This window comes from Mytilus californianus, unplaced genomic scaffold (assembly GCF_021869535.1).
Source record: "Mytilus californianus isolate M0D057914Y unplaced genomic scaffold, xbMytCali1.0.p SCAF_1, whole genome shotgun sequence".
Lineage (NCBI taxonomy): Eukaryota > Metazoa > Mollusca > Bivalvia > Mytilida > Mytilidae > Mytilus > Mytilus californianus.
The window spans coordinates 14,789,600-14,815,462 of NW_026262581.1; the positions used below are offsets into that span (position 1 = coordinate 14,789,600).

At 32.0% G+C, this 25,863-nt stretch overlaps 1 protein-coding gene and 1 long non-coding RNA gene across 2 annotated transcripts in view; both read right to left on the reverse strand.

The window, feature by feature from the left end:
- Positions 1 to 1,563: 1,563 nt before the first annotated feature.
- LOC127710940 (uncharacterized) lies at positions 1,564 to 16,701 on the reverse strand. Its single transcript, XM_052216922.1, has 4 exons — positions 16,585 to 16,701; positions 9,830 to 10,001; positions 6,209 to 6,381; positions 1,564 to 2,002 (listed from the first exon to the last, which is right to left on the reverse strand). The coding sequence occupies exons 1-4, from the start codon at positions 16,616 to 16,618 to the stop codon at positions 1,773 to 1,775; spliced, it is 609 nt and encodes a 202-aa protein (XP_052072882.1). The 5' UTR covers positions 16,619 to 16,701; the 3' UTR covers positions 1,564 to 1,772.
- A 3,102-nt stretch (positions 16,702 to 19,803) lies between these two features.
- LOC127711443 (uncharacterized) overlaps positions 19,804 to 25,863 on the reverse strand; it is a 35,682-nt gene continuing 29,622 nt past the window's right edge. Inside the window, exon 6 of the long non-coding RNA XR_007986714.1 lies at positions 19,804 to 19,821. This is a non-coding gene — a long non-coding RNA (uncharacterized LOC127711443). The remainder of the gene's footprint in view (positions 19,822 to 25,863) is intronic.

Here is a 25,863-nt window from a genome sequence, read left to right on the forward strand (position 1 = left end):
TTCAGTTTTTTTCAGTACTTTGTGTCTTTTGTGATTTTGTTAGTTGTTGTTGTGCATCGTATCGATCTGATGAGCAATGCTCTTTTCAATTGATTATTATAAAATTGAGAATGGAAATGGGGAATATGTCAAAGAGACAACAACCCGACCAAAGAGCACACAACAGCCGAAGGCCATCAATAGGTCTTCAACACAGCGAGAAAATCCCGCACCCGGAGGTGGTCCTCAGCTGGCCCCTAAACAAAATTGTGTACTAGTTCAGTGAAAATGGACGTCACTCTAAACTCCAAAACATATAAAAGAACTACAATTTAAAAACATACAAGACTAACAAAGACCAGAGGCTCTTGACTTGGGACAGGCGCAAAAATGCGGCGGGGTTTAACATGTTTTGTGAGATCTCAACCCCCCCCCTACCTCTATAGCCAATGTAGAATAAAAAAACACATAAAAATACTCACAGTAAAACTCAGTTTAAAAGAAGTCCGAGTCCGATGTCAGAGTAGGTAACAAAAGAAACTAAGTAAAATGACAATGATACATAAATGAACAAAGGACTACTAGCAGTTACTGACATGCCAGCTCCAGACCTCAATTAAACTGATTGAAAGATTATAACTTCATCATATGAAAATCAAGTACAATCCCTCTCGTTAGGTGTTTAGTACCATACCATCATAAAATATATGAGAAGAACATAACCCGTATCATGCCAACAACTGGTTTTAGAATACATGTGTTTATTTCCGATACAAAGACCCTATGAGTGAATCAATACTAATACCAAAATCTGCAATCCTTAATGACTTGACAACAGTATCGTAACTATATCCTTTCCGAATAAGTCTGTTTAAAGGTTTGGTTAGCTTTTGAGGTGAATGCCGACATTTTTGTGCTTTGTAAAGAATATTACCATAAAATATTGGATGTGAAATACCTGAACGTATAAGATGTCTGCATGTTGATTTCTATTTACGAATGATGTCCTTGTACCGATGATAAAATTTAGTAAATGTTTTGACCAGTTTGCGATATCGAAAACCCTGGTGAAATAATTTTTCAGTATTACAGAGATTTGTTTCGTTGAAATCAAATACGTTGTTACATACTCGAGCGAATCGAACAAGTTGAGATATATAAACACCATAAGATGGCGACAAGAGAACGTCTGCATCTAAAAATGGATAATATAGTTTGTTTTATGTTGTACTGTTACACCACTCTCCCAGGTTAGAGTGAGGTTTGGGGGCCCAGAAACACAAACTCGCCATATTCTGTATGTGCCTATCACAAGCCAGTATTTCAGTTATTGTGTGTTTTGATGAATATCATATTTGTTTTTCATTTATTAGTTTACACATATATTAGACATTAAGTATTTTTCGTTTGAATTGTTTTACATTTGTCATTTGGGAGCCTCTTATAGCTTGGTATACGTTTTGGGTATTGCTCATTGTTGAAGGCCGTAAGATGATATGAGAAGAAGGTACGGAGATTTTTTTCATAGAAATACCTCCACTTTTATACAGTCAATAATTGCTTGTTTGATTCAAAACAAAGGTAAACAAAAGTAACACTTGTTATTTCAATAATTATCAATGTATACATTCGTCTAGTAAGTTCACAATATTTAGTAATATTTTAAAATAACAATACATACTAAATTATACATACAAAAATATTTGGAAAACATTACGAAACTTATTATTTTTTTTTAAATAAATAAAGAATATTAATGAATGTTTTTTACATGTGCGTTTATCCTTCATCAACTATGTACATGCGTTCATAAAACTTTCACTTCCTTTCACGTTGTCATGAGCAAGGTTGTCGTAGCTTGGTGGATAGGCTGTAGTTCCATTATTTGGTGGATAAACTGTGTTTCCAGTACTTGGTGGATAAGCCGTATTTCCATTATTTGGTGGGATAACATTTAGTTGTTCAGTGCTGCCCATAATATTAACATTACTTCCAAATGTTGGCTGGAAAGCAGTTTGGGGGTCTAAAAATATGACAATTAATAATTAAAACCTGGTATATAGTATATCCTGAATTGCTTTATACGTTAAAAGCTACATGATAGATAATAAAACACGAATACAATACGAGTTCACAACTTTTCTTACGATCTACTATTATCTGAACAACGTAGACTTCGAGAAACTGAAGAAGTTGGTTACAGATTCGGTGTTTTTTGCATACTTCTTTTTAAACCTACGCGTTTCATTTTCATATATCTAAAACTGGTTAAATATTTGGTCAGTAGAAAAATAAGATCTTTGGATGTTCTGTGTTTGATTGTATTACCAGCTTTATTTAACATCCTCTTCCTGTGGTCTCTGGTGATAGTCGCCCTATTGGCAATCACTCCACACACCCTTATTATTATTTTTTTTATATTAGCATGCTAGTTTAAAGTCTTTTGTGACCTCTAGTTGTATAATGCTTGTGCTGTTGGATTTTGTTTAAATGAGTACTAGGTTATTTTTGTTTTTTTCTTATTTGATACCTATTATGTCTGTTTGATTTGCTAACACATTATTGTCAATAAAATGGAATTCTATGAGACTGTCATATAAGTGAGAGGTTAAGCTAGCTATAAGGTTATTATAAGCTAGCTATAAAACTAGGTTTAAGTCACCATTTTTCCATAAGGAAATGCCTGTACCAAGTCAGGAATATGACAGTTGTTTTCCATTCGTTTGATGTGTTTGAGCTTTTGATTTTGCCATTTGATGACTTCCAGTTATGAATTTTGTTTGGGGTTTGTTTTTTTTTTGTTATTTAACTTTTGATAAGTACAATCTGTATATTCATGAAATCCATTCACAACAGACTTAAGGCGAAGTGTACGTAATTGCACGCCTCTAGCGGAATTCAGGATAAAAAACGTGCGTCGTTAGTTACGCGGGTTATCTCCCCTACTCCAAGAAAGGAAAAATGGGCACATGAAAGAGAAATGACTTTGTGCGGTCTATCATGAATTCAAACAAGTATTCATGTGCTATCTCAAAACTTAGAAAACAAAAGACAAAAACAAAGAAATTATTAGAATGACTCCGATCAGAAATCTGAGTATCCTATTGTGAGTTAGTCTGACTCTATTACCACTGTATTTGTTTTAGACACGCAAGAGCAGGTACACAATACGACTCGTGTTTATTTCAACAGAAGGTAAAAACGCCTAAACAACAAAATTATAACCAAATAAAAAATAAACCAGTGACAATTCTGCTTCTATTCGTATCAAATTCATTAAAATCAAACCAGAATTGACCCCACAATATTTTTTGAAAAACCATAGTTTTGAATGAAATGCACAGTGTACTGTAGGATCCTGTAGCGTAAAATTGTAGGTAACGAATAATTATATTGCATGTGAATTTGTGTCTTGAACAAGAAAGACGTTGGCATGTCCGTTTTTATGCAATTGAAAATTTTATGATGTTTTATATTTTATTATTTATGTAAAAAGTATAAAAGATACTAAGGGGTAATCGACCACTAGTACAACATTTATAAGCCGAAGAAAAAGCCAACAGCAAAAAAAAAAAAGCCATCAGATTCCGTCACAAAACATTACACACTCAGAAACTAAGAATTGTTCACTATTACATTTATCTCAGAATAAGTAAAACCTATGTCATCCAAATCTCAGTTTTCAAGGTGCAGAAAATAAACAGGTGTCTTCTATTCCGTCCGCAATTTTTGGGGAAAGTAAAATCTAAATTTAGAATCATGGTTGGAACTGAAACTACACATGTATTATAAAAATAGAACGTGTTATTTTTTCTTAATCAAATTCCGATTTCGAAGGGATAGCGAAATTTGTTCTCTTTTGTTGTGCTTTTGTGTATCATTCAGCAGTAGTATAAGGTAGGGGAAGAAGGGGTAGGGGTGAAGAAAAATAGTTCTACAATGTCGGGGCTTTTTATAACCCGGCGACTATATACGGTATGGATTTTCTCATTGTTGAAGGCCGTATGATTGTCTATAACAATTGCTTACATCCACATCCTTTAAGGTAGCTGGGGTGTCTAAATGTTGGACGATAAATTTTTCTTAAACTTCTGTAAGACTTCTGTGTCAATGTAATTTTAAATTTCAATATAAAAACTGGGGATCACGGACCTTGTTTTTTTGTAATAACACATTGAAATTAACGAAATTTGGGTTATTTTGTATTGTTGATATAGGGGAAACTTAAGTTTTCCTTATTGCGGAAACATTAAACGATAGAATTGGCTAAGATTCGATGAGAGAATTGCTTTTCATTAATAACTCCGAAATATCAAATAAAAATAAGGGGTCACGGGCCTTATTTTCTTGAAAAAATCCCCAAAAATTTTAAATATACTTTACGACACTTAATTTCTTGATAGTTCAATCTTTAAACTTCAAGTTTTAGGTATTTTGTTGTATATTTAATGATACTTGGTAAAATATTTTTAAAACAAAAAAGTTTTTGCAATTAACATGATCAGAACGGACGCTCAGAAAAAGACACCCGATCTACCTTAAACGTGGCAGATAGTTGTCTCATTTGCAATCATACCACAGCTCCTTATGTTCATATTATATTAACAAAACTGCAATTCATTTGCATTATATACAGGAACAATTTGTATGGCACTATACTAGGTAAACTCGTATAGCATCCGGCTCTTGGTACATTCTTATAGCATTACACAAGTACATTTATAGCATATCACTATGCACAAAGCTTTAGCATTACACAATGCACAATGCTATAGCATTATACACAATATACACAATGCCAAGGCTAACACTGGGAATGATCTGTGCTACGTGAAGTTAAAACTCCGATCTGTTTTACTTTGCTAAAATTCATATGCGGGTTCTTCTTTTGACCTTATTACAGCCATAAAAATTCTCAAGATAATATGCAGATGCAGTTTTCTTATTTTTTGGGAGTCGTGCATGTGGATATTTAACAAATTATGGTACAAAAAATTATTTACTTTTTTACTTAAAATCTCCAGCAAACATTATATCATGCTTTGTCGTTTAGTTAAAGAAAAGGGAAAGCGATCGAGACAGGAAATTTTTTAAATAAAATTGCAGAGTTATGTCACGTGCACGCGTGTGAACCTGACAAAAAAATGGGCCGTTTGTGCGCAATCCCTCGAATAGCGCCGGAAATGGTGAGGATGAAAAGATGCAGCAAATATATTCACTTTTTTAAAATACAAACATGCAGAAATAAGATTTAAAAAAAGACGTGTATACGCGATCCCAATATTATAACCGATTATCTAAATACGTATAGAATCATTCTGTCAACGCTGTGTTAACTGGGACAATTTTAAAATTGATATTTGATTCATAATTATTAGAACAATACAATATAAAAAAAGAACATGTGGCATGAACGCCAAAAAGACAACTCTCCACAAGAGTCCAAATGACACAGAAATTAACAACTATAGGTAACCGTACGGCCTTCAACAATGATCAACGCCCATAGTCAGCTATAAATACAAGCATTTAAAAAAAGAAGTTGAACCCTGTCTAATTAAAAAAAGATGGAGTTTAAGTCTATATAGTAACTTTCATTCACTTGCAGTATATTTATTTGCCAATTTGCTTTTTTTTGGCAGCAGAAATATCTTTAAAAAATAGTCAGTTTATTTCCTTATTAATTGATTACGCTTGAGCATTTGCAATAATTAGGAAAATGGGTTATACACATTCACGATTTTGTTACGACACTGTACGGTATAATAGCGTTATAGAGTAGAAATTGTGATGACGTTATGTACAGTAGACATCAATAACGTCGCCGAATGTTTTTATTCTTTCCGCTAAAAATCAAACTTCCACAGGATATAGCTTGAAAACTAGCACGGTTGCTAAGGACTTTCTTTGCACCAATGGGTTCGTCGTTCATTTTTGAATCGCATATCGATTTTTAAAAAAAAACTGTGGAGCAACGAATTAGAAAATCTTGATAAAGTAAAAATATCTGCCGATTTTTATGATTTTCCCTATATATCCTTTGTATTTTTGGCGTATCATGCTGTTAATTTCAACAGCTTGTATCTGAAAAACGAAAACGGTTACCCCCTTTTTTTATTTTATTGTCTGATGTATTTTTACAAGCAGAATCCCCATGTAAAATTTAAAAAAATTCTGTGGAGTAGTTAATTACGTACACTTCGCCTTAATATAAAAACGTTTATCTTACTTGTTGATGGGGCAGTGCTTCCAGTAGTTGTTATGTATGCTACTGTCGGTTGAGATAGTACCTGACCTTGCGCACCCTGTCTCATTCTTCTGCAGATACAGGTGATGATTGAAATAAAAATAGACAAAGCAATGAGACTGCCGATAACTATCCCTATGGTCTCTGCTGTTGATCTATGTAACAAAGAAAAATAGTATGGTTCATGTGCATTATTCCTGTAGGATTAATGAATGAACAACTATGAAACATGTTCCTATATAAACACAAATAGCTCTGTTTACGCTTGTATGTTTTTAAATCTGAATCCATTACCATCAAAGGGAATGTTTTGTGGTGAGAACTTTTTTTAGGTGGGGGGAGGAGGGGTAAATAAATTAGTTTTAGGCGAAACAACTCTAATAAAAGGTCTTCTACGAGGAAAGCATGAAAACAAATGACAAACAATCTAACAGTCAAAAGTAATGAAATATATTGAAAAGAGCAATTAAAAATGATGAGTATTTTTTTTTACCGTAAAAGGTGAATTTTCAATTTTATATAACCATGATAATGTTCCCTTTTATGGCAGTTTTTTTTCACCTTTCCATTGGTTGATGGCATTTAATTTTGCCAGTTTTTATGGTTTTCTCCTTTTTGAATTTGCCTTGAAGTTCAGTATTTTTGTTACACTTTTTAGAATATATCTCTCTTAAATTATTAAATGTAACATACGGATAAAACATGTCAAGCTAGTATCATTGAATGTTTTATGTCAATCTTTTAAACTATCATGTATTTTTCATAAAACTTCAAACAATACACAATACAAAAAAGAAACTTATAGCTACACTACCAAGAATTACCTCACAATTGTCTTGTATTTTTCTATCATATTGTAAATAGCACTGAACGGCTATATGATAAAATTGTAATATTGTACTTTTGGTAATATCATTACTACTAAATGTAGTACTTATATCAGTACGGATTTTTCAATATTGTGACAAAACATTTTATTAACAAAAAAAAACGTACTGAGTATGAAGGTACTGAAGGAACTGTACAAATATGTATAAAATTCAACAATACTGAACTATCAATTTTATCATGTACCCGTTCTTTATTTCCTGTACTCATTTTAATATCCGGGATGTAAAATTGAAAAAAAGCTTTTTTCTCTATTTTTTGGGAAATTTCGAAAAATTTTATGCTTTTTAATTTTTGCACCCCAATTTTTTTTTTTTTTTTTTTTGATTTTGTAAAAATTCATTTTTTGTTGTTGTAATTTTTGCTTTTTATTTATTTTGGAATTTTTTTTAAATTTTTTTGGAATGTACCCCCGGGTAAACAAGGATGGGGTTTTATTTACACCCGGTTAATTAACCAGTTTGATTGCAGGATCTTGCTGCAGAAGAAGTAAGTAATTATTATATCAATAAGGTCATTTGCGCATTTACAAATACATGATAAGGCCACACCAATTTGATTAATATTTCTTTGGATTTCCCCGCTCCTGTTTTGGAGAAATTGACTTTTCAATAAAAAAAAATAATTACCGCTTCCGCCAATTTTTGGGCCTCATGCCGCTCCAAAATTAGTTTATCCTTGACATTTTTTTTTCTCTTAGACGTTTTTCTCGTGTATATATTGCTCCGAGCGATTCAAACGCACGTGTGATAAATCGATTTGTAAATAAAACGTCAAAAATCGGGATGCCAACATGAAGTTGTGTCAGATCATTGCCGAGGACACGTAGTCATTAAACACACAGTTATTTGAAATGCATTTCGTTTTACCTGTTCTAGGAGACAAAAATAAAAAATCTTTCGTTAGATGACCACGATCACATCAGTACTTGTTAGAACCATTGTCATCCCCGATCATTGTTCAGTAGTCCGAGATTACTCCGACGTCCAACAGCTGTTTGCCAGACAAGATGGGGGCTGTTGCGGGGGCTGTTATTCCACGGCCCCAGCTTGTCTGGCAAAACAGCCGTTGGACGTCAGAGTAATCTCGGACTACAACAGACATAGATATCTAGAGCTATCTGTCTTGGATGAAATTAATATTAAATTCACATGAATTTTTGAAAAATGACAGATTTATCTTATTTTAATGAAAACTCCATATCCCCTTGTTAGTCTATTGACATGCAATCAGAACTCTTTTGTAAGGGAAAATTTAAGAGTTCCAACATTCGAGACCAAAGTGGTGGTATTGCGATTGGCATGCTAATAATAATTAGGGATGTATTATTGGTGCAACCACTTCCAGTTTGAAATACATTAATTACAGGTTTCAGGGGCAAAAGGAAAAAGTATTTTGCTAAGTCAGAATAATGCATGTGAATGTGGTTAAATGCATTTTAGGGAATAGATCTAGGAGAATGTGGTATGAGTGCCAATGAGACAACTCTCCATCCAGGTTACCATTTATAAAAGTAAACCATGATAGGGTCAAAGTACAGCATTCAACACGGAGCCTTGGCTCACACCGAACAGCAAGCTATAAAGGCCCCCCAAAAATTACTAGAGTAAAACCATTCAAACGGGAAAACCAGCGGTCTAATCTATATAAAAACGAGAAACACGTATGAACTACATAAACAGACGACAACTACTGTACATCAGATTCCTGACTTAGGACAGGTGCAAACATTTGCAGCGGGATTAAATGTTTTAATACATTGAGATCTGCTTGCATAGCAATATAATTATCTTACTCAGGATGTTGTTGAAATATCCACCTCACTCATTATGTTGATCCTATTATTGATAAATAGTTCCAACTGGATGTCAAGCAGCCAATAAACAATCATTACCATATAATGAAAACAACTATATCAAAAAAACTTAATATTTTTCATTGGCATTTTTTTGGAATACATACACATATTTTAATTGTATTCAACACATTTCATTTACCTAACTAACATAATTCCTCTTGCTAAACTGCATCTGATATGTTCCTTAATATAAACACATGTATGAATTTAAATAAAAATTCACGCAGTCAAAGCTTATTTGACGAAAATAATCAAAATTATACTAAACCAAAGCGAACCAAAAAGTTGGGTATGGTACAGACTGTACTACAGGCACAAATACATCAACTTCAATTATATGCATAAGAGCATGTTTATCCTCCTTTTTCTTTGAAGTAACCCAGTTTTAACATGTACAAATATTCTAAATCGCACAATTAAAAAATTATACCGCTCGCTCTACTTGTAGAGCACCCGCCTCAACAAAACTCATTTTCAAGAAATAAATACAATCAAAAAAAATTTCGCTCGCTCGCCCCATATTTTTTGGAGCTTTTGTCCGAGGAACTAAAAATCAAATTGGTGTGGCCTAAAAAGCAAAATTGTTGCCTCTGCAATAAGAACAATATAGTTCTAAGTTACAACATCGAAAAAGAGGCTAAAGATACAAAAGTGACATTCAAACTCATAAGTCAAAAATAAACTGACAAGGCCATGGCTAAAAATTAAAAATACAAACAGACAAAAAACAGTACACAAAACACAACATAGAAAACTTAAGACTGAGCAACACGAAAGGTATGAACAAAATAAAATCTAAATAAAAATTGTGTTAGTTTGAAATGATATAATACTTCAGTTGTTTCTAATATACATACATAGTCCTGTATATGTCTATGTCGTACTTATAATAAGATGAAGATGATGAGGAACAACATGGACTTGATGAATAACTGGAACAGCAGCCAAGTAGACAGTATTTGCTTCTCAGATTTGAATAATACGAATAATAGCTACTGTAGTAATAACATGTTTTACTATTGACAACTCCTGAAAAACAAATATTTATTTTTAATTAATATATTGTGTTCCTAAAAACAGGAAAAGATATATTAATGTTATATTATCATATACTTGTATAAAATATTACTAAAATTTTACAGTTCAATAACATTTAAAAATATTAAAAGGCTATGAAATGATTACTAGGTTTATTGATCAGATTCCTAAGAATTTCCTCAGCGGGCTGATAAAGGAACCTTTATTGACTGCTTCCGGAATGTTATCACATGCCTTTCCGTTAATTTCCGTGACGTTTATCACATGCAACGTTGTGCATTTCCGGAAATTTGTTCGAAAACGACAACACAGAGCGGAAAACCGCAAGTGATTTTTAAGACTTTTCACAAAATGGTTGAGGAGCATATTTTCAAACTAAGTTCATGATAACTGTTGTGACAAGATAAATAAAATGCTTGTAATATCAATAAAAATAATTAAAGTTAAGAAATTTGTATTTGATTGTCTGTAAATTATTATCTAAAAATTCATGGAAAGACAAAATTTTAATTAATAGTTCTTGTCTGTATTTCTTCTGTTGAAGCAGAGACATGTCTCTGGTTGAAGTATATGATAAAAAGATAATTACATGTCATTTATCATATCAGACCCTTTATCGGCCCTCGTTCATGATATCAGTCCTCGAGCCTACGGCTCTTGGGCTGATATCATGACCTAGGGTCGATAAAGGGTCTGATATGAAAAATGCCATGTAATAATCTATACTTATCAGTTGATTTAGTGTGATATTTCGTATTTGATATATGAGTAATCGATTAGAATTTTCTTTCTAAAACTGATTATATCTGAGCTGCATTGGACTAGTAAGTAATAATCTGGAAAAAAAAGAATCAAGCTCTTGAGCTTTGTAAGGATCTTCAATTAAAATGGTTGAAAAAGATGTATTTTTTTGTTGTTGGGTTACGGTGTCTTTACCGTATTCCTCTTCCTTTATTCATTAGTATTATGAATAAAATGAGAGGCGGGGTTGGTACCAATGAGACAGCAATTCCTACAATGATAAAAAAAAAATCAACTAAACGACATCTAGAGGTCATTATTGAAACGTTCCGAGGTTTTTAATTTAGGAGACTTATGTGGGCCTCCGGTGAAGGAAGTAATAATAAAAATCATAATGGAAGTTCATAAATTGTATTATTTTCTGCGTCAGTAATATGCAATACAACAAATACAGTCGTTCATAAAATATATAACATGAAATAAAATACATTAAAATATAATAAGTAATATAACGAGGTGCATTACTTGCAAAAAGTTTAATAAAACAATTCTTCTAGCGCTCGATACAAGAAAATCTAATACTCTGCATACTTGGTACAGGAAAATCTACTTGGGAAACTGTATTCTAATACTCTGCATACTTGGTGCAGAATAATCTACTTGGGACACTGTATTCAAAAACTCGGCATACTCGGTGCATGGTTGCGATTTACCCGAGCAAACAGTACGTCAGCTTTTTGATATAAAGACTTGGTTAATTATCAACTTCAAAGTCTATTAAATATTATCACCAAGCACTCTTACTTACTTAATGATAATAATAATATTTATTCAGGTAAAGGCAATATATAATACATAATAAGTTTTAGAAACTAAGTTAAATACAACCTTAGAGTGCCACGCTTTTTTTTTGAAATACCGTTGAGTGCCATGAGATAGGCCCTAGATTGGAAACTTGAACGAAAAACGTCATAAATGAAGCGTAACAATGCACAACGTCATGCAATTGTTTTCGTATAGAAGCAGTTCTGTTTCGACATCAGGCGTATGTCAGTTAGATTTCTTTAGGTGACGGGTACGTAAATGGACAATCAAACGGATTTTTATGAATTTTTGCAGGCAAGTTGATCCATTAGAGCCGCAAATAAATATTCAAAAAGTATGCAAGTTAGTTTTAGACATTCGGGAACAAAGCAATCTGCAGATTCTATAAAATGAAGTAAAAATATATATGTATTAGGATGCACGTAAATTCCACAAACACTAAAATAATTAGATAATTTGATTTTAAATTGACTTTTCTCAAAAACGTTCAACTTTAAATTTATATTTCATTGTCACTAAAATTTCTGTTTTATTAATATAAAATTTACAGGGCTACCGAATTTATTTTTGTTGTACCAATCCTTCAAATGTAAACGTTTTTTTGTCATAGCGCTGTCCGTTTCGCTTTGACTTGTATGTTTTGGGTGTCCTTTTTGATATCTTCTGCATCTTTTTTAAAGTCAAAGTTGCTGATTTTTTTTGGCGATATTTACATGTATTCTATTCTTTCGTGTACCTCAGATTTCCGGCTATTTAATTTGCTACACATATCGGAGAGTAAAAAGATATAAGAAGAAGTGGTATGAGTGCCAATGAGACAACTCTCCATCCAAGTCACAATTTGTAAAAATAAACCATTATAGGTCAAAGTACGGCCTTCAACACGGAGCTCACAAAGAACAACAAGCTATAAAGGGCCCCAAAAATGACTAGTGTAAAACCATTCAAACAGGAAAACCAACAGTCTAATCTACATAAAAAACGAGAAACGAGAAACACTTATGAACCACATCAACAAACGACAACCACTGAACATCAGGTTCCTGACTTAGGACGGGTGCAAGCAAATGCAGCGGGTTTAAACGTTATAATATGCACCAACCTTCACACTACATGAAACAATAGTGTAACATTACACCATAGAAAGACACACTATAAAATATCGATTAAAATAGCTTAACTCAATCAAAAAGACATATCAACAAAAACAAGTAAACATACACTGAACGAATAAATTTGATCTATGACACAATGTAAATACACAAATTAATAAAACAAGGAGGTTAGATGTAAAATAATATCAGAAAGACAACCATAACCGCCGCCGAATAAAATAACGTACACAAGTAAATAAAAATAATTTTGTTGTAAGGTATACATGGAGTACGGAAATAATTTTTACAAAATAAATAGTTTTGTACGGAACAGGACGCAACACGGATATCTGCATGTATCAAATTTGGAACGAAGACCACAGTGTAAACACAACTATGTAATCTACACAAATCCAAATTACGATAATATTAATATAAACTGTCAAACCACAGGGGCGTAACACTATAATGTCGTAAACAATAGACGGTATCTATACAGTATGTCAAGATTCTAAAAAGTTGTCAATGCATTTAACAGAAACAAAACAAGATCTGCGTACACCATTAAATTATCCGAATAATAAACATTAAGAATTGAAATATGGCACCCACTGAGCGAGTTTTTTTCTCTCAACTTTTAAAAGCAAACTCAGTTACTATAACTTTAATTAAAAAAGATGTTCCTTCTTGTAATAAATTTTCTTTTTCCTGTTAAAGCGCTTCCTTAAGAAATATCTGCATTGGCATCAGTTATTATTTTCTTTTTATCTCTACAAAAACTTTTTAATCGGTGCTGAAAAATCACTTTGTGGCACACTCTATTCAATGTTAAAAGTTTTAAACAGGAAATTATTCATATGAAAAGAATTTTTTATTTTTGTTGAAAAAGCAACATATTTAAGTAACGTCCTTTCTTCTTAATATAATATTAGGTGAAATCCTTTTTTTTTGTAATTCTTAATGCTATCTCAATCTCATTACGTTATTGTATGTACCGATTATTGGTTTGTCTGCATATTGATATTGTAAAATATCAGTGGCGAGTCACAATAGTAAGCTTTTTGTCGAGTGTTCAAAAAGACTTTATATTGTGTCGAGCAGCTGATATTTTACAATATAGATATGCAAACAACCAGGTAATCGATTTATCGTATTTGGCATGATAGAAACAAATGAAAACCGGAAGATGACGTGATAAGTTCGGATCAAACTTATCAACGTCGGTTCTTTCATTATGACATCGGTGATATGTCTGGGTCAAAGTTATAAAGGCCGAGTCAACGTATTTGACGTCACAAAGCCGTGATATGCAATTTTATTCAGAGCTGAGCAGTGTGATAGTCACCCATTTAAAAATAAAGGGATTAAGACCCCAAACTTCATGTAAATGTATGGATGATAATTGACCTGAAGGGTAGCTGGGTATCGACATATTGCTACCTCGATATCGCTCGTGCGACAGTTAATTGCGTTCGCGTTTCTAACATAAGAACTAATAACACAAATTAAGCAGCGAAACAATGTTTCGTTCGAGATAGAAAACCTATTGTAGTAAGGTTGTACGTCTGCCCGATATGAAATTCTTTCCAGTGGTCGTCAAAATAATGTTTCTCTTCTTTCGATTTTCTGAAAAATTCAGATCCTACGAAAAGACAGATAACTTTTTACTTTTGGTATAGTACTACATCCTTCGCATGCGTAAAATAGTTGCCTATGAATCAATAAACAAATTTTAAGATAGCAAAATCGTTCTAATCATGCACAAAGGGATCTTGCGTTGTCTATCACGATGCCTTTTTTACGTTGGTAGTCAAGTACTATTCTGCAAATTATTAAATCTTCTTTACAAATATCTTTTTGTCAGTTCTCACACAAACGTCTTTATCAAATCTCAATTCCAAATTATATACGCACAATTCCTCGCACGTATGAAATTTCTATAAATTTGATCAATATTATTCCGATAAAGTTTAAGCTATTCCGAATTAAAAAGATATGCAACTTACTACTATTCACAGTATAATGGTCGTGTTACAAAGTTGTATAAGCGACAAAACATACAACTCTCAAAACCCAGTTGTGGTTTATCTATCTAATAGATTTTTTACATAAAACGCCGTGAAATTCACAAGACGTTAATTCAATCATCTTAAATTTACATTTGGATTAAGTTTTTATGTCTATCAATTTTTGTTTCTATATTTAATGTAAATATTGTAAAAAAAACATAGTATTCCTACTAAAGAACTTAACAATGTTAACCTTTGTCGTATCATTTTTTCACATGCAGGCTATCTGGGAAACACTGCAGTGCTATACTTTAACAGATTTTTTATTCACAATCCCGCTTTTTTTGAAAATCATGTTCTTAATTCCGTAAAAAATCTGTTTACAAAACAATTATCTTAATAAATACATATATGTAATTGCAAGTAAACATTTTCGGATTTGCTCACTTCAAAACAAAATATGTTGAAAATGCATGATTTGTCAGTGCCAATGTTGAACACAAAGTTATAGAAAATATTGTAATGATGAAAAATGGACGGAGGCAGCATGAGAACTCTTTAAGCCATCAAACATATATTACTATAAGCTTAGAATGTGACCAAATGTTCTTTATTCTAAAAAGGGTAAGTCATGTACCTGCCGAATATTTATTAGGTCTAGTTCTATCAGCCCTGAAATTTTCAGATGAATCTAACAACCCATTGTTGGGTTGCTGTCACTAAATTGGTTATTTTAAGGAAATTTTGCAGTTTTTTGTTATTATCTTGAATATTATTATAGATAAAGATAAACTGTAAACAGCAAAAATGTTCAGCAAAGTAAAATCTACAAATAAGTTTCATATGACCAAAATTGTCAATTGACCCCTTAAGGAGTTGTTGCCCTTTAAGGACAATTTCACATAATTTGTTTATCATGTTTTCTAACTTTAAAAAATCTTCTCCTCTGAAACTACTAAACCAAATTAACCCAAACTTAAGCTTAATGATTCTTAGATTATCTAGAATAAAGTTTGTGTTTTATTTTCTGTTTCCTCAGAAAACATGGCCGCCATGGCTAAAAATAGAACATAGAGTAAAATGTAGCTTTTAACTTATATCTCAAAAACTAAAGCATTTAGAGCAAATCAGACAAGAAGTTAAAGTATTCATTATGTCAAGGTCTACCTGCCTTGAAATTATCAGCCAAATCGGGTATCTGATTTGTAGGTTATTGTCCCTGAATTGATGATTTTAAGGGAATTTTGCAGTTTTCGGTTATTATCTTGAATATTATTATAGATAAAGATAAACTGTAAACAGCAAAAATGTTCAGCAAAGTAAGATGTACAAATTAGTTTTATGACCAAAATTGTCAATTGACCCTTTAAGGAGTTATTGCCCTTTAAAGACAATTTTTCACAATTTGTTCATCTAGTTTGCTTACTTTAAAAAATCTTCTCCTTTGAAACTGATGAATCAATTTCAGCCAAACTTGAGCTGAATGAGTTTCAGAGTATCTAGTATAAATTTTGTGTTTATTTCCTTGTACGCCAAGAAACATAGCCACTATGGCTAAAATGGAACAAAGGGATAAAATGCATTTTTTTTTGCTTTTGAAGAAAACATGACAGATACAAAGAACATTTAAATGGCATTTTTAAGCCACTCATTAATATATATTGAAAAGAAAAAAATATCATTAATGAAAGATTTAAGCAAACATTACAGGTGAGCGATTCAGGCTCTTGAGAGTCTCTTTTTAAAAATCATATTACACGTTTAATTATCCATTAAAGTAATATAACAAGTAAGGTTAAATAAAAACATCAGACACGAATAGCGTTTGTATACAAATATAAAATAGTCTGAGCTTGAAATTAAAAAATAAATTACATTTTTTTTAGATAAAAAAAGCATACAAACCTATGATTTGTAATAAAAACAAGTATCCGAACATGTTGCCGGTTGGTAAAATTATGTTTGCATTAGTACCTTTTCGCTTTGTTTTTACAATTTAACAAACTTATTATATCTTTCCAATAAGAAGTTTCTTCCTTCTACGTATACACTTTATGGGCGGTGATTTCCTTAGGAAATAAGAATGTAAAACCCATGATTTTTGTGAAATAATATCAGATGCTTGTTACAGTTCTGTATGTTTTGTTTCAAAAGTTTACAATCTTTACGTAGATTGAATGAAGATTTTGAGGTGGTGCAGCATTTAAAGTAAAGCCCTATTCAGCTTAGCTAGCTCTGACTCTACTTTATGAATATAATAAATAACATTTAAACAACGTTTGTCAGTGATAATGCTCTGTTATTTTATCTTCTGAAGAAATTTGAACAAAACAAAACAGACAAAAGCATTGCCAAAAAAGAAAAAAAAAACAGACAAAAACATTGCCAAAAACTAAAATCAGACAAAAGCATTGCCAAAAAAAGAAAAAAAAACAGACAATACCTGCGTTGTGTAAAAATACCTATATGAATTAGAATAATAATAAAAAAATAAAAAAGATAATGAAAAAGATAAATATTGAAAGAAAGAAAGAAAGAAACAAACAAACAAACAATAAAAAAAAGTTCTAGAGATAGAACTGTGATACTAGTAATCTATTCTATGGTAGAACTGTCCAAACTGTTCTAAGAAAGAACCAAAAAATCAGATTTGTATAAAACTGTTCATTGGTAGAACAGTTTCTATCAGAAACTGTTATGTAGGTGTCAGAACTGTTCTAGATAATCTTGACATATAGACGCCTGTAATTCGGTATATCGAGAAAAATCATCGTGAAAGAATAAATATAGGTGGTCAACCATTGCGATCGGATCTTGTAAGGTCTGGTAACGAATCGTGAATGCAATCAAATAGAAATCAACTTCAAAATCGGTGAAAATATCCATTGTATTATCAAAAGCCGGAAACAATCCGGTAAAGGGAAGGTTGGGCGCCTGCAAACATCGTAAACCTTGCCACTCTATGTATGTGCCCGTTCCAAGTCAGGAGCCTGTAATTCAGTGGTTGTCAGTCGTTGCTTTATATCATATTTCCCATTCGTCTATTGTTTTGTACACAAATCAGGCCGTTGGTTTTCTCTTTTGAACTAGTTTACATTTTGTCATACCGGATCTTTTAAAGCTTACTTATACTGTAGAATGCTCACATCGTTTTCTTTGGTCTATTAATACTTTTTTAATTTGCAATCATTCCAAATCTCCCTATTTTAAAATTGTTTCAAAATGTACATATATTGAACTATTTCGATATCACAAACTGTCAAAACTTTTACTAAATTTCTTCATCGGTACAAGGACATCATTCGTAAATATGAATCAATGTGTAGACAGTGGGTGTTTTATGTTCCCTCCTCCGCCTTTTATTATTATTTACAGCTAGAAGAGAGGACAAACACAAATCAATTGTTGTTGTCATAAACATGAATGAAAAAGAGTTATGATGTTTCCATGTGTAAATAAATACAGTACTAGAATGAACTCAAAAAGGGTTCGAGACTGGTTATGTCAACAGGGCAACCGTTCCCTGCAATGCAGACGTTATCCTTCATGGAACTCGACACTCAGACAATAATGTTACGATATGAAAAAGGACATACTTTTGATAGACAAATGTTCAGATCAGACGACTATTCTCGTGTCTAAAAATGGGCCCCAAAAATGGAGAACCATGTTTCTACACATCGTATCTGTCAATTGTAAGACTTGTAAAGTGTCGATTGCAGTTGATATTCTTCATAACACTGCTATACGAGTTTAAGATAGAGAAAAGTCCGTTTAACATGCGTATTTATGTGCGCAACGTATCAATTGAGATGAATAAACGACTTTTACTGGGACAAATTGTATTATAGTATTTTACTCGTGTGCAGATGAAGAAGACAATTACATGTAAGGAGGGTTAATTTTCATTGACATACCTCTATTTTCAGTTCATGACAATGTTTGCTCATTGGATTCAATAACAAAGGTAAAATAACAAAAAATATATATTGTAATAATTGTCAATGTATAATACAATATGTTGCAATCAAATTATATAATCTTAATATTTTAGATGACAATACATGTAATACTAAATTAGAAATACAAATTTATTCAGAAAACATTACAAAACTTATTATGCTTTCAAATAAATAAAGAATAATATCCTGTATCAACTATGTTTTTACGTTCATAGCATTTTGGATTTTTTTTTTCACATTGTCATGAGCAAGATTGTCGTAGCTTGGAGGATAAGCTGTATTTCCATAATTTGCTGGAATAACATTAAGTTGTTCAGTTCTGCCCAAATATGTTAATATTACTTCCAAATTGGGACTGGAAAGCAGTTTGAGGGTATAAAAATACAGCAATTTATAATTAATGGTTGTCATAAATGAAAGTCTGACTTGAAAAATCACATTAAATAATTTGTGGCCGATATAAGATAAAGGTCTTTCTTTCAACTTTGCTATACGCAACATAACACGATAACAAATTTAACAGCACATACACAACTGTATGTTTTGAACACAGTACATTTTGAAAATTCGGAAGATGTTGATAACACATTAAAGCCTTTTTCAAAAGGCGCATTAAATTTTCATACAATGGTATTTGTATTACTAGTAGATATTTTTGGTTGAACAATTAGATTCTTGGATGTTTCGTGTTGATTGTATTCACAACCTCAAATGCTGGTTGATTCAAAGAATTACATATTAAATTTATGAGGACGCTTGTGAAATTCGTGTGTAACATCTAGTCTTTTAACTTACTAAAGGTTAAAGGTTGTTGCTTGTTGTCTTTAAAATATTGTTAGCCCAACAACCCGTTCGATTCACAAGAAGGCAAGCAAAATTCTGTACATCGTTTCAATTCCAATCAGAGCTTAGATTTTAAATTATACGCTCTTTTATCCTTTCGGTGTAATTACTTCACAAACAAATGTAACATTTATTATGTATTCAAACTGTTATCTTACATGCAGCAGGTACAGCGCCGCCAGCAGAAGTCACGTATGCAACAGCAGGTGGAGATAAAACCTGACCTTGCCCGCCTCCTTGAGCTCTCATTTTTTTGCACATGAAGGAGATGATCGGAACGAAGATAGATAAAGCGACGAGACTACCAACAACTGACCCGATGGTTCCAGCTGTTGACCTATGAAATGAGGGAAATTTTTGATATATCAGAAACCTATTATGATTATAAATAAAATAACTTAACATGCAAAACAAAAATAATGATATGGTCTGTATTACTAGTATACACTTTTCTCTTCTAATTTTGATCGCTTATTTTGGTACATGTATGGTATATATACGGGGGTCCAGTACAGGGTATAAATTTTAGGTCACAGGGTCACGCGCAAGTTTAAAAAAAATGAATCACCAGGACTCAATGAATATATATTTTCATTAACAAGTATTCTTTCATTTCTAATTTTACCATAATGTTTACATTAGCAATTGTAAATGTAAAAACAAGCTGGTCAAACCGATGTGTTTGGTCCTTCCGTTTTACGTCCTAGGAGTGTAAGTACTATTAAACTTGGAGGTTAACAAAGGAAACATTGAGTTAATGGTCCTCCAAGCAAACAAACTGAACATCATTATGCCAAGTACACACTCGTGTATATATGCCGTACAAAGTAACCAAGTATAAAATTTGTCAAAAGATTATTTAATTTACCAACAGCTTTATTTTAATTTCTTTGATCTTTAGTTTAAATAAGATAATTACATTTGGTCTGATTAAACAGTTACAAACATAAAATTGGATGTTTGGACGGATGCTTTAGGTATTTAAAGGTTACTGGCTTTTGAAGTCTACACTACACTTCCAAACAATCTTAGATAAAAGAATTTTTCTTTTTAAAAGAATGGTTCTTTGTAAAATCCGACTGCAAATTAATTTGCTACAATTCATACAAAGCCTTTTTCTGTAACGAAAAGGTTAATATAATAGATATACTAAATGAAAGTTGGATGAGAAACTTTGTAATTAAAGCTGTAAATTTTATCCTTGACAAGATGTATGAACGTTTCGGTATTACAGGTTTATCCACAATTTGTGTGTATTCCAGTGGGTACCAACTGCGCCCCTTCAATAGTACACTGCTCCGGTATTAATATGATTAACAGTTTAGGGTCAACTCAGTAAAGATCCGTCTCAATTCAATGTAATTCATTAATTTAACAACACTAGGTTTTGTGTTAAATAATAATAAATTCTCTAAATATGCTGCCGAAATTTACCCAATGGAAAACTTTAGATAAATCTAGTATAAACAGAAATAATTGTGCTTTCCTAGATTAAGATATCTCAATATCACACGCAAAACCGTATACAAACAATTACTTCTGTGGTTTACATATTGTAATGTACTATTATATTATTTATTTATGTATTTCTCTGTCCTGAGTGCTCTTGCGTTTATTTATACTGTATTCCTGTCACGTAATGTTGTCATTATAGCGTTATTTTTTTACATTGCCATATAAGCGGGAGGTTTGACTAGCCATAAAACCAGGATCAATGTACCATTTTTTCTTAAAATGTCCTGTACCAAGTCAGGAATACGGCAGTTGTTATCAAATAGTCCGTTTCTATGTATGTTGGCGTTTGTTTTTGTAGCAGTTCAGTGTTTATATTGTTCCGTTGTTTAACTCTTATAGTTGGTGTGTTTTCCTCGATTATTGTTTGTGACACGGATTTGTTTCAGTTAAATCGATTAATAATACTATTGCCTTTAAAAATGTTAATATATCCGAACTATTTCACTATGCTCGTTTCTGAACGTTATCTAAGTATCACTGGCAAATTATTAAGAACATTCGATACAGTTTGACGTTGTATTGTCATTTTTATAATTTTGAAATATGTTGTAGGCCTAGGCGAGTTGTAAAAAAAATCAGAAAATAAAACATAGGTCACCGTGCTAGTTTTCGACATAATTTTCATGCTTTCTCAAAATAGCAAATACAAAATATATGTCACCGTGCTGGATTACGAGATAAAACGGAATAAATCCCCAAAACTGCATCCCCCTTGATAACCGCAACATCGTCGCTGGCTGACAATTTCGACGTCTCCCGCAAATTTCCCATGCAAGTTTATTGGCGACATTTTTCATGTGTATATATATTTATTATTTCGAGCTACCTTAAAATAATTATACTGTTTTCGAAAATAAATAAATGTGTATCATAAATTCACCTCTCTCTTGTTATTCTGTTGTGAAGGAGAAATGATAGGGATTACGAAAATTGCAAGGGGAAATCAACACGACAAGTAAATGTGTTTTCTACCTTTATCAGTAGTTACATTTTACAAACGAACAAAGATGTATAATTTGTTGTCATACAAGCTTAAACCGTTTTATTATTATTTTTATTATTCACAAAAACATAAGCACTACTTATATCTATATTAAGGGGGAAATTCACATCCAACTTCTTTTTTTTACAGAACTATACATTGTCATTGCTTTCACGTGTTTTAGAAGATGTTAAGAATATTTCAGAGCATCATTATAGGCTTGTACTAGTGTATTTATATTTCATAGGTATAGCATTAAGTGCTTTTCCTTTATTTTTGTATGTATTCTCTCGTTCCTTCTTATTTGTGACTTTACTTATTTTACTGTTGGAGATACACATACAAGGTTATCCGTTTTGGTAGTTTGGCTAAACATATATATAACTGGTAAATTATAAAGGCAGGGATTTCGTTACCACAAATTACATAAAACCTTTACTAAATTATTCCATAGATATAAAGAATTGGTTTTGAAGTTTGGTTGTACCTGTAGAAAACTTATTTCAAACGGTATAGCACATCCTCATTTTTACGGAGATGTTGTTACCGAGCCCGAAAATTTGAAAACGATCCGGGTAAACTTATCGATCCTTTAAATAAACTAATTCTTAAAGATTACCAATTCAACACTGTCATTAGATCTTTGAATATTGTTTTTTTTTGTATTAATATTGATTTTGTGATCGGTAAATTAAAATCAAAATATATATGATTTTTATATGTATATGCACATTCATTAAACAGCGGTATACTACTGCTACTTTTATTTATTCATAGCTCTATATTCTGTCGATACCTGTATTTTGGCAATGCACAAGGTCATGTTTTTTCCTGACTGTCTATGACGTCTTAACACTAAATCCAATGGATGTTAAATGTGAACTGAATGATATTTTAGTCTTAGATGCATGATTTTTTCATTAGTTGTTGTTGGCTTTGAACTAGCTGTCAGAAACTGCGATTACTCTCAAATTTGTACTGAGTGTATTTCTGTTGTGTGGATGTATAAGTACCCGTCCACGACCACTCTGTGTTTTGTTAGATGTATTTCTATTTTTATCCATCTGATGAGGTACGCCTTTTTCAACTGTTTTTGATAGTTTGTTCTTATGTTGTACTGTTACACCACTGTCCCAGGTTAGGGGAAGGGTTTGGCGCCAACAAACTAGTTTAATCCCGCCACATTCTGTATGTGCCTTTCGTAAGTCAGGAGCCTGTAATTCAGTGGTTGTCGTTTGATGTTGTGTAACATTTTGTTATTCGTTCATTATTTTGCACATAAATTAGGCCGTTAGTTTTCTCATTTGAACTGTTTACCATTTGTCATTTCGGGACCTTTTATAGCTGACTATGCGGAATGGGCTTTGCTCATTAATAAAGGCCGTACGGTGACCTATATTTGTTAATTTCTGTGTTATTTGATCTCTTGTGGAGAGTTGTCTCATTGGCAGTCATACCACATCTTCTTATTTTTATATTTAAGAAAACGTGTACCGTACTATGACCTATAATGGTTTACTTTCATAAATTTTGACTTGGACGGAGAGTTGTCTCATTGGCACTCATACCACATCTTCTTATATCTATTGTAACAAACGGGATATCATATCCTCATTTTACGGTGCTGTTTTTAATAGAGCCCGTGAATTTAGAAACTATCCATGTAATCTTCTTTGGATATTATTATTTTAAAAGGTTATCAATTTAACACTGTAATAATATCATTGAATATTGTTTTATCGGTACTAATAATGATTTTGTTATTAATGAATTAAAACAATACTAACATGTATTTTTATGTAGTGATACACACTAACGGAACTACATCCTGTCAATACTTTTGTTTTATATTCTAGGTTTAGGTACAGGGTTTGGTTACATTCTATTTTAATGTTTATTACAAGTATTTTGCAGTGTTACAATGGTTACACTATGGTTATAAGATCGTTACACGTGGTTACAATTTAAATCAATAAAATCTGCGAATTGCTAGGTTCCGTTGGTTAGATAAATATATCTAATCAGTAACCAATGTAACTCTGTTACTGAACTTGGGAAAGAAGTCTGTTTTAAAAACGGTACTTGTTACAAATATTCATGAATATAAAATGAATGCAACAAATAATACCATTGTAACCCTCCATTTCCTTGATTCTTATTTGTTACCTGGTGTAACTATTCTCATGTAGTTGTTACTAATTTAGATACGTTGATTTAAGGATACATTTCTAGTTGAGCACTCGCAAACATATTTACTCCTGGCGTCATATTCTGTATGTGCCTGTCCCAAGTCAGCAGGCTGTAATTCAATACCTAAATAGTTGTTGTTGGTCGCTGTATATCATATTTGATTTTCGTTAATTATCTAGTAAAACAATCAGCGCTTTGGTTTCTTCGTTTAATTTTACATTTTTTCATGTCAGTGCCTTTTATAGTAATGGGTTTTGCAAACTTTGATTGCCACCTGGTGACCTATGATAAACAGTTGCCTTCATCTACGTCATTTTTGGTCTATGTTGAAGAGTTGTCTCATTAGCCATCATGCCACGTCTTCATATGTTGATGATTATTTTCTATACTTGATACTAAATATTGCTTGTCTCTCTTATTCGGCTGGGGAAGATTTACAATTTGTCGACTGTTTTTTCATCAATATCCCTCCAAGGCGTTATATATCTGTTAAAATTCCCAGTCGTCGCTTGTCTTAGACCATGAAATGAACACCAAAATGAGTTTTGCCGTAAACAGTTATTTACATATCGTCGGCCGTTAATAATTAACAGAAGATATCACGGACATATATGTATACCATACGCATATCATTTAATAGTACTCCTTTATTTGTATTGTTAGATGTTAATTGCAAGATACATTTCTAAGTTGATAATTTTAATTTCATCTGTATATTTATTAAGGATGATACATATACATTAAGGGAAGTTCCTATCACAGATGTATGCGTTCAAATCAAAATTTTTGAAATATAAAAAATATGGTGTTCAGTTTTAAACATGTCGAAAGGCCTGAAATATGAATGTTTTAATATGTTAATGTGATATGATACAATGCTCTGGACAAAGAAAGTTTTTTTTTAAATACATACAAAGAATAGCTGTAGTTATTTATGCCATCCAGATATGATGCATATGATGAAGAACAACATTTACTTGATGTAGAACTGGAACATCAGTCGTAAGTACAATATTTGCCACCATAATATGATGAAAACGAATAGTTATTATCAATGTAATAATAACATGTTTTACTGATTACCACTTCTGAAACACAAACATTTTGGTTAAATTTGGAAAAAAACCACGTTAATAAAAATTTTATTTCTGACACCAAATATTTTCACATAGAATCTACTACGTGTAAGCATAATAGCTGTGATAAGTACCTTTCAAAATATATGTGAAGGAACATTAAACAAAGTTAGGTATTTTAGTTTTAGATTTATTTCGCTGCGATAATGTCTCATTGTCGTATTGCACAACATCTTCTTTATTACTAAATTGAGTTCCTTCTTGCGTCAAATTTTCCTTTTAATGTCAAGGTACTTCCTTTTAAAATTATCCTTATTCGCATCTGTACTTGTTTTGTTTTTTCGTTTTGTTTTTTGTTTTTTGTTTTTGTTTGTATTTGTTATTATTCGATTCTTCAAAGACTTTTGAATGCCGATGTTTACAAAGCATTCAATTTGTGGCACACGTTATAAATATACAATCATGTTATAAATCTTAAACAGGAAATAATTTATATGAATATAACTTGTGCTAGTCTTGTATAAAGAGTAATATAATTTACATCCTTTCTTCTTAATTATATACTAGTTGAAATCCCAATTGTTTTTGTCTGTGAATTTTTAGATTTATTTACTCG

What these genes read in the sequence shown, in the direction of transcription:
- LOC127710940 (XM_052216922.1), bottom strand. Translation starts at nt 16,618, where the DNA reads ATGTTCGGATACTTGTTTTTATTACAAATCATAG. An exon ending in ATAGACATATACAGGACTAT is followed by an intron (nt 6,382 to 9,829) that starts GTATGTATATTA and finishes TTTGTTACATAG; the next exon opens with ATCAACAGCAGAGACCATAG. An exon ending in AAGCACTGCCCCATCAACAA is followed by an intron (nt 2,003 to 6,208) that starts GTAAGATAAACG and finishes TCATATTTTTAG; the next exon opens with ACCCCCAAACTGCTTTCCAG.